At 39.3% G+C, this 17785-nt stretch overlaps 1 protein-coding gene across 17 annotated transcripts in view; it reads left to right on the top strand.

The window, feature by feature from the left end:
- The window catches only part of si:dkey-237h12.3 (teneurin-3), a 253189-nt gene that overhangs the window by 159282 nt on the left and 76122 nt on the right, over positions 1–17785 (top strand). For all 17 annotated transcript variants that reach the window (XM_036551907.1, XM_036551909.1, XM_036551908.1 and 14 more), the window contains one exon: positions 12003–12225. In XM_036551907.1, the coding sequence (XP_036407800.1) occupies positions 12003–12225 (223 nt within the window). The remainder of the gene's footprint in view (positions 1–12002; positions 12226–17785) is intronic.

The raw sequence follows: 17785 nt of genomic DNA, 5'->3' as shown, positions 1-17785 counted from the left end.
TGACATTATAGCAGGTTTAACTGGCTTATTATCCAGTTAGTGTGTTATTTTACATTCACTTGCAAACAGGAGGGCTTTTAGCATGCCAATTTAAAGTTTAGCTTTCAGATTTATCTGTTGTAAAGCTACCTTTAATTGCATGCTACTGAGAAGACTTCCATCTACAATGTGTATCACAGCTATCAGTGGAGAGAGAAATTAAACAAAAGTCAATTTATGGAAAAGAAATTGTGTTGTGTCAGAGATGTTTTACCTTCTTATACCGATACCTGTTACATCACATTACATTATTGCCATTTAGCAGATGCTCTCATCCAGGGAGAGTTACAGTTACAGTTACATTTTTTACAGTGTTATCCATTTATACAGCTGGATATTTACTGAGGCTATTGTGGGTTAAGTACTTTGCCCAAGGGGACAGGAGCAGTGCTCCAGAGGGGAATTGTAACCTTTCAGTTACAAGGCCTGCTCCCTAACCACTATGTTACACTGCCACTGTTGTGTTAACTTTTTGTCACTGCTTCTGGCCTTGCTGTAATTACCTAAAAATATGAAGTAGCTTAATGGCCCAAACAATCCAATGTCTGTAACATGGGATTCAAAGCCATTATTGGCATATGCCATGAGATCTGAGAACAGGGTAAAGTTCACCCTGATTCCAACATAGCGAGCACTGTAAATCAAACAGCAAACCAAAGACCTACGACTGCCTCCATGCTTCCTCCAAGATATGTCTTATTAATTAAAGAATTGTAAAAATGTTTGTGGACCAACTTTTCTTGACATACGAAAGCTGTGAACAGAATTGCTACTTTCAGAGCTGTGATTCACACAGATCGATGGCAGAACTGTTGCGAGGCTTTGATGTTCTTTTTTAAGACAGAAGTACAGAGGATCCACTTGAATTTTTTTTTCCTTTTTTCATTGTTTTAAAGTGTTGCTGGCCTTGAGACTACCATTGATGTCTGTGCCTTTCTCTTTGCTTGCTTATTTAAGGATTACCCATTTAAGTCGTGCTCACATCTATGCAAAAAAAAAAAAAAACCTTAAAAAGGCTTCTCTGTTCACTGTGCTTCTTTGACTCATCCACTGACATGTATCTCATTCTCGATTACCCTATTAAGGACTCAGCTGAGTTCTAACCCCATTGTAGCGGAATGCTCAGATCCTTCTAGCAGGCCAGTCAGAATGGCAGCCTCATCCTTGGCTAAGGATTGCTATTGTCAGATGCACTGGGCATGAAAGTAGCAATTTTACAGCACAGAAATTCCAATAACATTTAGTGTGGCCGGCTGAGACTGAAACGCACGTGGGTGCAGCACGGTCTCCTTGCCGAAGCACCAGGTCTTCTGGCTGTCTTTCAAATGCAGCTCTTTTTCTCTGCTCCGGTTAGTCTTTCAGGGACGAGAAAAAACAGGGCTTGATAAATGTTACAAAAAGGAAAAAAAGCAGATCCCTTCTCTCTCGCTGTGGGGATGGAAGGGCATTATTGGACTATTCTTTTGTCTCTTTTTTCAGAAATGAAAATGTGCACTGCATACAAGCAGGAGTAATTAGGGCTGCCGTTTTTGGAACAGAAAAACAATGATGCAGCCTGGGCATCACACTAAAGTTAACAGTAATTAAATCAGGTTTGCTGGTGATTCTAATATATCAGATTAAAGAAATACAAATACATGGTTATACTTAATATTTTTATTATTATTTGTTCATTATTCTCAGACTGCACCAAATGTTCAGTACATTCACCTACTGGTTAGTGTATATTATTTCACTTTGTGCATATAGTCAAGCAAACTTTTTTTGCATTTAAGTTCAAGCGTGATGGTAGCAGCAGCATGGGACGTGTGTTCCAATGCTATTGGTGCTAATGGTTGTAATGCAGTCTAAGTTCTGTCTGATGTGATGCAGCTTAAGGGTGAAAATTCCCATGTCTCGAAGCAGTCACACCCCTCTGGAAATGATACCATTATTTAGAGAGTGATTGGCTGTCTGTTGTTTTCCGAGGTGTTTTGAAGTGCTGGTCAATAACCAGTAAGGAAACTGGCTTGTCTGTTTGTGGCTCCCTTGACGGTTTTTAATGATTTGCTTTTTCCCGTCTTGTGAATCATACCGTTTCTCCAGCCCGCATTTACCGCATAGAACTTCTCGTGCCGTTTTACAGCTTTGCAGTCAACCGCGTTAGTGCAGAATAATTGCCAAGAATTGCTGGGTGTCGCAGACAGGTATTCATTAATAAAAGCACTGTGTTTATATTGTGTTTATTAGACATTAACAAGTGGTCCTGCTGTGTTTTATACAATTCCCATACCTTCATAGAGCTTTTCATGGGTAGGTTTGCAAAGCAATCCAATTGAATGCTCATTGTTGCTTCCCTCAAAAATTTGTTTGAGGTTATTTGTTTAAAAAGTTATTTGTTTAAAATGACTCCAAATTAAGGATAAATCGTCATGTAATAGGACTGAACTAAGGCTTTAGAAACTTTTAAATATTTTTCACTATCATTTCACCATGATCTAATAATGATTTAGTTGTAGTTAGTATTCAGAAACCCCCTAGCACTGACTTTTATTTTTACCAGGACTGCAGATGTTTCCTTCTATTTACACTATACCACCTGTTGTACACATCAACACTTGACCTTATATACTGTACATACAGTACCCCACAAGCCCTTTACTAAATAGGTTCAAAAAGAATCTTATGAACATTACACGATTGTTAACGTTGAATTTTAGGTTTAGGTCAGATCGAATCCAGAAACATGAGTAAAATTTATTCACACATTTAAGTAGTCATTTAAACAGACTGACAAAAAAACATCTACGCCAACATTTTGTTTATTGGTTCAGTGGAAGCTTCTTGAGCTTCTTCAAATATAGAGTCATCAAAAGTGTTACTGTACCCCTTTGATATTAAAAGAGATATCACTTCATATGTAGTATGCATTATCATGGTTAAGGTCAGAGAGCTCTTTGAAGGTAAATGGACATTGACACCCACAAGGTGGAAGGTGGCTGTAGAGGAATTCACAAAAGGCTGAATCTGCCACTTTCCGCTAATATGTCAATTGCTAAGAAATCAAAAGCTCAGTAGCAACTGTTGGACATCTACTATGCAAACAGACTGTACAGAACACTAACTGAATGTTCAGGTTACAAGTACCATTCAAAGTTGCATGGATGAATGTGACATTCATGGCCTGGTTGGAAGAGAGAAGACTCTATTGAAAGCAAGTCACAAAAGAGGCAACTTGTATTTGTCAAACATCTGAATGACAGCTAGAAGCATGGCTCATGGTTCAATGAAATGAAAACAGAGCTTGGGAGTTGTCATCAGTTTTACTGTATGTTTGGCCTTCACCTAAAAAGGCTAACGTTATGGTAAGAAAGAACATATGCCCTCTGTAAAATATGTTGGGAGGGGTGAAGATGAACATCACAGAATGGTAATGGTCCATAGTATTCATCCAGATCTACAAAGAAATGGTTAACTGAGCATAAAATGAATATTCTCGACTCTTCATCTCTATTTCGAGACTCCAGTCCAATCAAAAGTTTGTAATTCAGTTTTAAGCAATGGTTCAGGGAAAAAAAAAGAAAAATAAACAGAAGATCTGAAGATCTGAAGCCTAGACCAATCCTGCTAGGGGGAATGGTCAGAAATCCTACTCAGAAATGCCAGGACCTCATAAAACACTACAGGAACCATTGCGTTAGTGTAATCCATGCCTGAGGAGGATTTACAAAATACTAATTACGGGGATGTAAATAAATGTGACCCTTGTGTTTTCTGGAACAAAATCCAATATTTGTGAACAATATGACTTTGCCCTGTGCTATAAATATAAATATAAAATATAAGAGTATTTCAATGTAAACGTTTTAATCAGAAGATATGGAATACATAAGAGATACAGATACATAATTTGGAATACTGAAAGGTAAAATAAGATGAAAAGTGTGTTATACAGGTACTCCAAAAATATTTTCTTCTTCTTTTTATACCATACATTTTGATGCATTTTTTAAGGGTGCAGAAAAAAGATGAGCAGAAAAGGTAGATGAAAGAGAAGAGAAAAAACTTAGGTACCTTTTACTATCCAAGGTATCCAAGGTACAGTACAGCCCAAAAGCAACAAATAGCATTAAATTTACATGTTTCTGAAGACATTGAGCCATTTTAGGTTCCTGGTTGTTACAGTAATATCATAGTTCCAAGCAATCCGCATGTGTATCTGTAGGATATAGATACATTTTGAAAAGTCAATGAATTCAGATCAATTTTATCTTTTCTGAGTTGTATGACAGACATTTTGTACCATACATTTTCATCTCTGTTTTGTTTCACACTTTAAGTGCCATTAATAATAATTTTCATAGTATAATTTTAAGGACTTCTTAAACTGGTATAAAGTCTTGAGTACAGATCTGTGTTGTGTCTGTTAAAAAAGAAAAGTCAATTGACCCTGTCTCCTTTTTGGAAATGAGAATTTGTGCATGAAGCCGAGCCGCATCCCGGGCTGCTGAGTGGTTTATGTGCGTAGAGAGATCTGAAATGGAAAGGGGACGGCAGCAGGGAGCAGCGGAGTGACCCTGAGAGAATGGGAGTGCTCCTCTCCTCTCCCTGGCACACATCTGTCAGCTAATGCTTTTCACAGAGATCCGTCTGGGGCATTTGCAATTCTCTCTGGGTCCCTGACCAGAGGATGGTGCACTCCACAGAATGGGAGGTCTCGGTCTCCCCCCTGCTATTTCACAAAAGGTTTTGTGATCTTTCCCTTGCCAGTCAGAAAGGTCCTTTCTCTGGATAGACCAGAAGGGAAATAATCTCACACCCTAGACATGGGACTCTTGGCTAATTGTACTGGTGAAGGTCAATGTGACCGTCCCCGTGACCCACACAGCTGTGAAAATTTCAGGAACCCCCCTCTGTACTTTGTCCACCAGTTCCACAGCACTTTGCCCAATCCATGGCCACATGGCTGAGCATGGTGACATTTACATGGCAGGCTAGAAGATGAGAGTGTGGTTATGAGTGTAAACACTAGAGTTCCAACAGGGACTCTGGCAGTGAAAGAAGAACCCAGCTTGTACCCAATTCCTATAATCCTCCAGCACTTCATCTTAGGTTAAATGCTGCAAACATCTCAGGTCAGGTACCTGATGCAGAGTTGGCCATGCATTTTTTTAATGGTCAATGCATGTGTGGCATCTAAGGTACTGTTTTTGCACATACTGTAACAGGTACAGTGTAATGTCAGCAAAATATGATGCACTGTGTCCAAGACAATATACCTGCGTGGGTATGAATATGAAGGAAACCTGCAATGAAATAATCTCACAATAGTACTTTGAACATATTCATGTGGTGATCTGTCTTTATCTGTGAGTAATAAAGTGGTTTTGAACAGTGATTCACGGCATAGCTTTGAAGCTGACAAGTTTAACAGTCGGAGATTGGTGGCATGCGTCCTGTTACTGATAAAATAAACACCGAGGTGAAACATGGCAGCATATTGTATTTTTGACAAATAACCTTTCCTGCCATTTCTGTCAAACTGGAATGAAGATTGTCGCTTTCAGACAGTTCCTCCAACAACAGCATGGTATGAAATTTCAATTTAGCATCTTGACACATTATTGATAATGGAGCTGACATTCATGGTCCCCCAGTAAGGAAAAGGTTTTCAGTTTACCTAAATGCCAAGCAGCATCATAACAGCAGACTTTTCAAGTCATTCATGCTGATTTTAATCTTACATCCCATTCTTAAAAGAATAAGAAGCAGCAATGTTTACAGTACATGCACAGATTTATAAACTGCAAGTACATGAGGCCACACAATGTTCTATTAATGGGAGGATATTTAAATAGATCTTAGATGATGTACATGATAGCTTTTGACTTTACAGGGAATAGTATTACTGTTATTTTTTCTGTAATACCATTTGGTTCCAGGCATAAGTGAGTTACTCTCGCCTTCTCATCACTTTTGTTTGATTTCCTATTTTTGTCTCAAAGGTGTAACAATAGATGTTCATTATTTTTCAACAAGGAAGCTTAATCACTCTTCTAGTAACATTAATCCCATCTGGGCTTTGTAAGCTATTTTACCTCAAGATGTGTGTGTGTGTGTGTGCACGTACACACACACGCGTGTATGCGCAGGCATGTAGTGCTTTCTCTTTTCCTTTTTTTTTTCGCATTGATGTTCCAAATGAGAAACCCTCCTGTGTTTCTTGATTATTTGCTCCCATTTGGGTGGATGTGTTTCTCTGGAGCAGAGCCTGGGCTTATTTTACAGGCTGATGATTCCTTTGCAGCAGAAGGAGACAACAGACGACTGGTGCTCCGGCTTTGGAACAGAGATACTGTGCGTTATGAAACCATATCTCTTTAATGAGTTCCCTGCTGCAACATGACAACGGCCGCTGTCTTTCTATCCCCAGAGTTGTTGCACCCGGATAAGTGACAGCCAGCTGCTGTTCCTCTAAAGGGCACGTGGACACAGCCGTTCCTCTCAAGTGAAACTGCTGTAGCTCCGCTGTGATTTTTCCAAAGACGCTTGATCGCTATGGTAACTGCGTTCCCAGAGAGGTCTCTGCAGGGCCATTGTAGCAACGGGACCCAATCTGTCCCAGTATTTCAGTCCCCAAAAAAGCCTCCCTAAGGTGCCCTTGTGTTGTGGTGCAGCGTCAGTGCAGATGTGGACGGTTACACCGCAGTGGCGCTTTGTAACTTCTGCAGCATGTTACATTACATTACATTATTGACATTTAGCAGACACTCTTATCCAGAGTGAGTTACATCGGTTACAGTTTTTTTTTACTCTGTTGCCCATTTATATAGCTGGATGTTTACTAAGGCAATTGTAGATTAAGAACCTTGCCCGAGCTTTATTATCAATAATGGATCAAACACATGTGGGACTATGCCTTTCATTTCTTGTCCCATTAGAGAGTGAGGGTTCACATGTTATTCAGCAGCACCCAGTGTATTTTTTAGTGACAACAGAAATTCAAGTACGTGCTGTACTTTCTGTCAGTATTGTAGTTAAAGAATACAGCCGTTTCCTACAAACAAGTATTTTTTTTCGGATAGTCACGGCATTGTTGCTATGGTGTGCTTTCTCGTGCACGCTCCTGTTGTGCTGGCTTTAACAGTTTTCATTACAGCACTGATTGTGTGAACAGAGTCTTGAAAGGTATGGCCAGGCTGCCCGGACCTGCTGCTTGCTTGTTTGAAATGATTTCTTTACTCCTACCGGTACCACTAGCAGCAGCACGTTAACGTTCAGATATTAATAATTGCAAAAATTGTTACCAGGAAAATGTTCTGTTATGGATCAGTCCTGCAATAGAAAATGATTTCAATCAAATGCAGTTGACAGTGCATTAAATGATTTGATGACCCAGATTCATTTGCCACAGTGAAACTTATATTAGTCGCTTGTACAGCTGGATTTCCTGAAGCAAGTCAGGTTAAGTGCTCGCAAGTGTACAACAACAGTAGGCCAGCTGGGAACAGAGCCTGTATCCTTTCATTTAATAGACCAGTTCTCCATCCACTAAGCTGTGCTGCCACCCCAGTAGCACATGAATTTGTATCATAGAACTGTGTTTGAAACCTGCATGGAAGTCACCGTAAAAATTGTACCTACATACACATGATTTACTTGAACATGTGTGTCGGACTAACAGGGGTATGTGAATGTCACCACATGTGAAACCCCAACCGATGCTGCACGTGAAATAATAAAATGCCTTTCGAAACCAGAACTAAAATAATAACGTGTTCTTGGACATTTGAAAACTGGGCAGCAATAAAAGTGCGCACACTTCATAAAACAGCATTTGATAGATATCACTTGCACCATTAAGATCTAAATGACAAAGGATGTAATTTCAGTTCTGCCATGCAATATTAATCAAAAAGCCTTTAAAACATCTCATTGATGGCAAGTATGACAATCTGACACTGAAGAATTATGTGACCGAGGCATCCGTCTTGATCTTATTTCAAAGTAAACTCCATAAAACATACAGCTGTTTCATCCATCTTCACATCTCACCACAGGTTGTGACATGGCAGTGTAATTCAGAGAGCATGAGAATGTCGACCTTCCTGAGACAGATCAATTTACACACACACACACACACACACACACACACACACACCATAGATTATGGATGGCCACAGGTTTGAGTTTGTTTCCATTAACCATGTCATATTCACTCAGGTTATTAGAACATAACTCAGTGTTATATGTGGTGTCAGGAGCTTTCAATGAGACACACATGAGACACATGCATAAAAGTTCATTTTAATATGCTTCATCATGTGTAATACCAGTCAAATGGACTATTGCTCATATCATAAACCTATAGATATAGAGTTGTACCTTTTCTTTACAGGTGCACTGTCTCAGAATACAGAGGTGTGAAAGGACCAATATTAGTGTAACTTTTTTCTTTTTTTTTGTATTGAATAGTCAGTAATAAGGCTGGTAACTATGTTACCCCACAAGGTGAAACCATGACACTCTCTATTGCCCAATGTATTTATCAAAGAAATAGCTCTATAATAACACAGAGAAAATAATAATATAGAGAAAATAACTCAGAAATACTTTAGAGTCCCAATTAAAGGTCATTTGAGGTCCTAACCAAAGCCATAACCTCCACTGTATGTAATGTCTCTTATTATGACCGCTGACTTTACGATCATTTGGATTGTGTTTACGGTTTTTTAGTTCCAGGTGAGACTGGCATAGTTGCCTAAAGGGATTTTGAATGAATTGAGACAGTAGATCACTTTTGCAAAAGCAGTGAACCTGAAGAAGGGCCATCTCAAGCCCTTTTGTGTGTTTGTGTGCGCACATGTGCGTGTGCATATGTGTGTGCATAGTTGCGCGTATGTGTGTATTTTTCCCTGCCATGTAGTGCTTGCTCTGAATTATGTATGGGCTTAGAAATTGAATATTTGAGCCTTTCTTCCTCTGTCTCAAGTTAATTTGAAGGCAGAAGCTCTTCAAAATTGTTCCTGATTTGAAAACAGATTTGTTTGATTATTATTTTGCAGTTTTCCTCAATTGCTAGTATGGTTCTCAGTAAAGTGATGCAATTTATTCATTTATAAGAGTTTTCAGAGGAAAAAAAGGATACAGAGGACATTTTGAACCCAGTTAATAATCACTGTCAAGCAGATTAGAGTTCACTGTCTGTAGACCACGCCTCCCTTTGCTGTTAGAGGACATTTATTGGATTGCCACTTCTTTGGACATTCAAGGTGACAGATGCTGACGGGGGACTCTAGTCGTGAAAGGTTTTGCAATGGACATGGAGAACCCTGAATCCAGCAGTGAAACTATCCATCGCATATACAAATGCCAAAAGTTTGGACACACCTGATTAACATAATGGTTAACATGCATTCAAAGACATTTAGATCTAAAGACTTATGATTAAGTGCTTGAAATTTGTTCCATAGACAAATATAAATAGTGAAGTTGATGCCTATGTATGAGGTTTTTTTTTTTTTTTTTTTTTAAAAAAATATATATATTTTCTGGTTATTTTGAAGAATCTAAAATATAAGACAGTTTTGATCTGTTTAGAACACTTTTTTTGGTCACTGCATAATTCCGCTTCTGTTATTTCATAGTTTTGATGTGTTTACTATTACTCCATAATGTGGAAAATAGCAAAAGTAAAGAAAGAAAAGTGTGTCCAGACTTTTGACTGATCCTGTACCTAGGCATGGCATGGCTCCTTAACAATGAAATAGCAGGAGCGGGGGATGATCGTGTTCATCATGGGCCGCACAGGGGATCAGGGATGTTCCGCAGGCTGATTTTCTGCAGGCGGTGGCCCTAAGGCAAACACAGTCCCCTCCCTATGCCCTGGAATCCCCTTTGTCGAGAACAGTGGGCTCTGGAGATCTGCATTCTCTGCTGGGACGGGCGGCTGATTAATTCTGCCAGCGAGCCCAGGCTGCTACATTGAATAAAATCTAAATAATAAGCATTCATTTGCTTCCTGGTGTAGAGAAACACATCAGTGCCCCTCCATCGCGCGTTCGGCTTCAGATTTACATGCCGCCCCAAAGAGTGGAAAAGACACATTGACAAGGACGAAATTTGCATCAAAACGAAAACCGACACCACCAGTGCGATCGGAGCCGTCCCTCGGAGGAAGCTGTCACACAGGTGCACCGGCCAGTCCCCACACTTTGCAGAACCTGTTACGGGCGATCACTATTACTTGTCATAGTTTGTATCTCCTAATTCCAGTGACATTTAGAGGAGGGAGAATGCTGTAAGCTAACAATAAGGTGCCACCGTGCTGACAGTGTTTGCCTCCTCCTCAGCGTCAAGCCCGCCCAGTGGATTTCCTTAACTTGGACCTTTTCAGTCTGATGTTAGCAAAACAGTTTCCACCTTGCTGCCTCCCGTAAATGAACTTGCTGTGAATGCTGTCTGTGCGCTGACAGGACGGCAATTTTCTGTTTACGAAACATGCCCTTTTATGATGTGACCGTCTGCTCATTGCAACAGTCTGGACTCTCTGCGAATTGTTTTCCTGTGTTAATATGACGTGATAAAAAAAAAAAATTGTGATGGAAATGTGAAAACTGTCAATACGCTCTATTGACACAGCACATAGGACATTGTGTGTTAGTGTCAGTATGAGAGGCATTGGCCAAGCACGTGGGCATTTTGTATGCGCTCAAAGTATTTCACCCTGAATTCAGAGACTGCATCTGCCTGCTTCTAAGAACTAAAGCTCAGTTTAGGTCTATTGTAGATGCTGAGGATCATCCCTATTACTGTAATCAAGATTAGAGGAAATCTTATTGAGAGCTCCTTCTTTGCGTTATTCCTCTGTTCCATTTAAGCCTCTTGAACCAGAAGGTGGTGGATGTTATAGTTCACTCACTTTTCCCCTTCCTTTTCCTGGAAATCATAGAGTGCTAAAATAATGTTTTTGTTAGAAAAACAAGAAAAAAAACATTACAGTACTGAATTAAGAATGGAATATGCACAATGGAATCTGCACATTGTCGCACATGCAAAAGAAGAATTCTAGTAACCCCTTAAGAATATAAACCTAACCTCTCAGCTGATCGCAGCTACCGGTCTTTGTTCACAGTTTCTCATGGCTTACAGAAGGACACCTCATTCAAATATAAAAATGTGTTTGAAGAAATGAAACATTTAACATTTTTTCTGATTTAAATAGTGTCCCATTTATGATTAATTTTGAATTAAGAAAAAATACCCTTGCACCCTTTACAATGTAAAACATTACATTCTTTGTCGCTAATTTCCTCAAATCAAAAGCAATTGAGTGTTTCGCATTTTGAAATAACCTATTATTTATGCATGGTGGTTTTACCACAAAAAGAAAAGATGGAGCGATCACAGCATTGTGAGAAACTGAGAAACCTATTCTTTCTGTGGACTAATGGACAATAAGGTCATTAGTTACATGAGTCTTCTCGTGCCATAATCAGATGTGATACATTCTGTTAAGCACCCATAAAGAAACATCTGCTTCACTTAATGTCCTTCTGGTAAAGAATGCAAAACATTCATCTAGTGATTGTTAGTTTATATTCTTATTGTTTATGACCACTCTTAAAACAAGATGGAAGCTGAGACAAATTTTTGAGATTTTTCATTTGGGAAAGCAAACATCATATGATCACAATGGCGGTATTTTTTTTTTTTTTGTGTGTTTTATTCACAGGTGACACTTGATCAAGACAGGCTGTCTTGATTTAAATAGATACAGTACCATAACCACTAGTCCATTGCACTTTATTCCAGATGTAACGTTGCAATGACATTTGTATGTATTTGGATAGGCTTACTTAGCTGGAATGCTTAATTGCTGATGATGATAGGGCATGTTGACAGAGAGCACCTTTGCATATTTCCATAGCCTGAAAGAACATTCCTTAACATCACTGCTTCTCTTGATGTCTTCCTTCTGACAGAACAACCTCCCAGCCAACAAGGCCAGTCCACGCTGCAGCCTGCCCCGCCTACTCACAAGCAGCATCCGTCCGTCACCTCGCTGAACCGTAACTCTCTGACTAACCGAAGGAACCACAGCCCGGCCCCACCGGCCGCCTTGCCCGCCGAGCTGCAAACCACACCCGAATCGGTCCAGCTGCAGGACAGCTGGGTCCTGGGCAGCAATGTGCCTCTGGAGAGCAGGTGAGCACCATCTTTGCTCTTGAGACTGCATTTGCCTTGGCCAGGGTGCTGTGCTGTTTTAATCAGTTGCAAACATAGCATGAGTCTTATGCAGTGCCAGAAAATCCATTCTTATAAGACCTTGCACAGGCAATCGCTTGGCTGGAAGTTTTTTTTTTTAGAACAAAATAGCACAAAATCACACCGTCTACCTCGCAAAGTTTAATAGAAGGAAAAACAGGGACACTGTCTATCACGCAAAAGCAATTGAATGGCCGACAGAGTCCCATCGGGGGACTCAATTTTGTTCTGCTCGGAGGTTGAGCCTGAGCACACTAATGCATTTTCTCTTTAGTGCGAGGAGTCTGTCACCTCGCCCACCCTTAAATTGGAGCACGTAGGCTGATCATCAAACCTTTTATAAGATGGTTTCCAGCTTTCTAAAATTTAAAGCTAGCAAACTCAAGACTACAAACATCACTAAGGCAGGATAGGGAAATAAGATTCAACAGGGTTATGAGCCCCATGAGGTCGAAGGCCACAGTGCATCTCCCATCCCTGCAATGTTTATTTTCCACCCGCTTTCCACTAGTTTGATTCTGTCTAAAACAGCCAACAAAATGTTACCTTATGAGAAATATAATTTCAGCTGTATTTTTTTTTTTAAATAATCAGTATAGTTTGGTGTTTTAGTACCTGTGTGCTAAAGTGAACCCTCGGAGGACTGATCTAGGGAAAATACGCCTGCCTCTTCAATGGTCCGTTATTGTCAATCAGATACTTCTTCCAGTATGGCATCATCGACAGCGGTGTCAATCCACTGCTTTACACACTGAAGGAGGGATTCAGTAACCACATAACATCCTTGCTTTGACCTTGCCAGTCTGAACTGTATTGACAAAACAATATGTAGACAGCTATTATCAACAAGGGCATAAATCACTCAGCCTGTACACTGTACTCAAAGCAAGTATCTCTGTGGGAAGAGAATATGTTATAGTGGAATGATGGCCTGTAGGATGGTTATGGCTTCACACATAAATATGCCTCTCACTAAAGTACTGGTGCCATCTTAAGTTCTGTATTTACTATGTTAAACACAACTTGACACAACAATCTGCCTTTCTGCAATGTACCAATGTGGAAGAAAAAAAACATCAGCCTGGTTCTGGGTTGTTGTTTTCATTTACTTGCAAATGAGTAACATTATGAATAAAAATGAAGAGTAAAGAACCAGTACATACTGCAAAACTGAGCATTAAATGAATACAGAATGTAAAGATGTGCAGCACAACAACAATCTGTTCATCAGGTTCATCAATGATCATCTTTTCCAAAATTAGAAGATGATTAAGATTATGAAGCAGCAAGAACTGTATGAGTTTGTATGTATACACCTCTCTTTATTTTAAAATGTATATGTGTTTTTGCTGAGCAAATATATCCAATCAAATAGCTTATTTTTTGGTAGAAATTGCAATTGCACATTGTTTTGTGACACACCAGGGTACTTTCTGTTAATGACTGAGAAAGGTCTTCAGCACATTTTCAGTTTCTGTGAATCTCACTTGTCCTAAACTTCCAAGCTAGTCAGCGTTCACAGGTTTCAGCCTGCTAAACATAGCCATCTTCTTGCACTTCACACAGAGATAATGAGATCATCAACCAAAAACAGTCTTTGGATGCAAGAAAGCAAAATGTTCCTTGAGATTTTTACAGTCATAAAATCCAAGAATAGACTGAGATCTAGCTGATAAATTCTATTTCACAAAAGTGAATTCAACTTGCCAGTAAAATTTCTGCCTTGTTTTAACAACGGAGCAGTTCATTTCCTGTGTGATATCTTCATAATGAGAATGTTTCTGAGTAAATCTATCAGCACCACCAAAATAAAGCCAGTTCCTTCATCCTGATCACTGTTATGTATTAATGTAAAGTCACCCTGCTTTCCTGCATCTAGTAAAAGTTTTAATCTTCCTTGTAAGTGCCCTGTGTATGTTCTTAGTCAAATTTTCATTTGCTTACCTCAGGAACTATGGCTTACAAATAAAATGCACTTATAAAAATTCAGGACATTGCACTGAAAATATTCATGCTCAGTAAAATTCTGGAGAAAGTCTTTTTATGTGTATTACAAACTTGTTTATGCATGGGTGGTTACAGTCTTATGTAAAGAGTATATGGAGTATGTATTAGTAGTAATGATCAGTCATGATATCATACATTGTGTACAGTTTTTTGTCTGGGATTTTTTTTTCTCTGTAGTGTTGTTTCAGGATAAATAACCAGTTACAAATGGCATATGATCAAGGGTAATTTTAGATAGATGAAAGAAAATTGTAGGATACTCTATCTTCTATACTCTATCTACTTTGATTGCGCATCACCAGCAGATATTGCATGTGGAAGGCAGTGAAGTGTATAAACCACTCCCTGAATGACAATGCTTTTTTGTCCAAAGGTTTATATGCATCTCTGTATTATGAGATGTTTTATTTCTTTTATATTCTCAAAGGCATTTAGGATGTTCCAGAAATGTACATTTGCATTTCAGTTTTAAAGGGTCTGTTCTGAGTTCTATGGAAAGATGGATTTCATTTTGAAACTGCTTCAGTTTTATATTTCATATGGCTCATATAAAAAATAGAAACCAATTATGAAGAAATGGAAAGCTCAACTCAAAATGAAGAGACATGCTGTGTCAGTAGCTGAAAAGGGACGTTTCCCAGCACCCTCAAAACCGACTCAACAGCATCCCCATATCCACCGTCTGACACATCCCACTCAATTCTCAGCTCACATGCAAAGCAGGTGCCACTGGAGTATGTCTCTGGAAATAAAACATAGTTGAAGCTGAAAGTTTGTGAACAGATTACACTTTGTTATTGAGAGGCACACAAGTATGTTGTATTCCCATCTGCTTTCTTGTTTTTTTTTTTTTTTTTTCCTTTTTTTCAACTGTTTTCACCAATGCGGTGCCATTCCACATTTGTTTGCTTTCACTTTGGAGCGTGCCACAAGGAATACAGTATTTACATGATCAGCAATACAAATGCACTGAGGATCCTTCTCAAAATACTGCTGCAGAGGTGATCATTTGTCTAGCACCTGCTGCCTGCCCTCTGACAAAGTCAGCAGGTGTTTCTGTGGAAGAAAAAGTGCTCCATTGTTTTCAGGGGACAAACCCTGCCAAGGCCTCTGTCTGTAAATGCACACAGGCTGAGGAACTGATTCATGCATTGACACAGGATCATTTACTTAATCTACTAGCTAATTGTTGAGATTACATGTAAGCATTTTCCTTTTTTTCTCCCTGTTACATTTCCTCACCTTTGAGCTAATCTGCATCTAAATGCTCCCACAAAGTACAGGCTATTTGAGAAGGGGCGCAACTTTTTTTTCCTCTGTTTACAGTAGTGTTCCACATGTCACATCAATGACAAGGAGCTTGCCGCACTCTCCATGAGGCTCAGATGCCCCGGCTCTCCTCTTTCTTTGAGCCGGGTTCTCTGTAATCGCTTGTTTGAGAGCAGCATTCACAAACATGAAAAGAGATATGTGGATTAGCATAGTAATTTGCTGCTGAGCGGTACACCATCTCTAATCAATTATCAACGGTCATCCAGCCTGTTTGGCTTCAAAAACTTTACCCTGCTATTGTGTTTGTTAATTTCTAAAAAAACATAATCAGTCCATTTCAGAGATGCTGTGCATGCTGTTGTGTTTTAGCCTAGATCTGGAGCTGGAGGCTTGCTTGGAGATATGCCTAAACAGCAAATCTGTTCTCATGTAAATTTCTCACCACTACAGAAATGCACACAACTCCATAGATAGTATCTTATTATTAAATATAATTTCAGACTTCTATAATCTGGAAGTATTTATAATGAAATCTTTCTTATCATAAAAATTCTCTCCTACACTCTCTGTAATACTATGACAGAGTGTGTATTATAAAGTTGACTTGAAAAAGCTGTTCTTCCATCTGATATTCTGTAGGTAACTCCTCCTACAGACTTTTAGCTATACATAGGAAACATATGAAACTTGGCCAATACCTTCAGCTAAGCATAGCTTGTGCATTTTGTGTCGATACCTCAAATATTTTAGATATTTATGATGCAGCTGGTGTCACTATAGGCCTACTATAATGGCCTTAGGTACGGACTGTGTCTCTTGAGTAAAGCTTGTGACTACTAACTATTACTATGCTAGGCTTTTTCAAGCCAACTTCATGTTTGTCCTCAGACTCTCCTTTCTAGCCAATGTTATTTTTACATATCACATATTATTATATTTTACATATTACTAAAAAGCACCAGTATCATGAACCAATGTAGGTTATTTGAAAAGTAGTATTTTTTATTTGATATAAATTTTATTTGGCAGTTTTAAAATCTTAAAATATTAATTCAGAAAAATGATACATTACAAATGTAGTACAATGTTATCTCTATTTGAATGAAGTCATCAATCCATTATGCATTTTTTACCCACTATATCTTATTCTAATAGCTTAGCTACTGTAAGACTATATTGGTCTACACCAGTGGTTTCACCAAATGAAAAAGCAATTTGTATCTGTTCTGTGTTCTGAAATACAATGTCAACCAGTCTCAGTAGAAATACATAATGAAGACATATGGAAAAACACAAATTGTCTATCGACAGAGCTGAAATAACAAAGGGCAACATAGTTGTTATTTATTTCACTAAATGCATTTTATCAATATTCATGTATCCAGTCTCATCAGTTTCATAGATCACTAAAAACATGTCCATACATCGTAAGGACATACAATACTAGATCAGTGTTGTTTGTTACTTGGCTGCTGTTTCTGCTGTACAGAAATCCGAAACCCACTGTAAATGAAAGTGCATTGATTTGGTGAGGTCATAGGTGTTGGTACGGTGGACTGTGGCATTGTGACATGAGGAGTGGGACCAGTAAACCCATGAGCCCAGTGAGAATTGCTCACATGTGTAAGAGAGCACTGTGTTTTGGCATTAGGATGCAGAGAAGGTAGCCTCCCCAGGGTGTGAAATATATCTCGCTGTGCAGTGGGAGAGGGAGAGGCGCGGATCAGCCTCGTCTCTGAGGACAGCGGCACCAACGTCCCTGAGGTCTCCTCGCTCATGAGGACGGACACGACAGTAATTAAAACTACAGCAGTGCCACACAACCAAGGCTCTTCAGCTGAAGGTTAGGGTCCTGATTCTCTTATAAAGATATAAATGAGCGTAGCTCACCAGAAGGAGAATGTGCCCTTTTACAGGAATGGGAGTGCGCTCCAGTGCGCTTCTCCTTTGCATTTGACATAAATATGGTCTTTCTGGTAAAGCAGTTTATCTGTTAATTCAGTAACTTAATGTTCCACGTATCTGATGTCCTGAGTTGTTTTGATTTGTTGAGTATTTCTAGTGTTTGTGTGTGGTTGTGTGATTGTGTGTGTGGTTATGTCTGGTTATGTGTGTGTGTCTGTCTGTCTGTTTGTCTGGCTGTGTGTGTGTGTGTGTGTGTGTGTGTGTGTGTGTGTGTGTGTGTGTGTGTGTGTGTGTGCACATGCATGTGCACATGTCC

Source organism: Megalops cyprinoides, chromosome 18 (assembly GCF_013368585.1).
Source record: "Megalops cyprinoides isolate fMegCyp1 chromosome 18, fMegCyp1.pri, whole genome shotgun sequence".
Taxonomy (NCBI): domain Eukaryota; kingdom Metazoa; phylum Chordata; class Actinopteri; order Elopiformes; family Megalopidae; genus Megalops; species Megalops cyprinoides.
The sequence above is the reverse complement of the archived record's forward strand: the minus strand, read 5'-3'. Positions and strand labels throughout refer to the sequence as shown.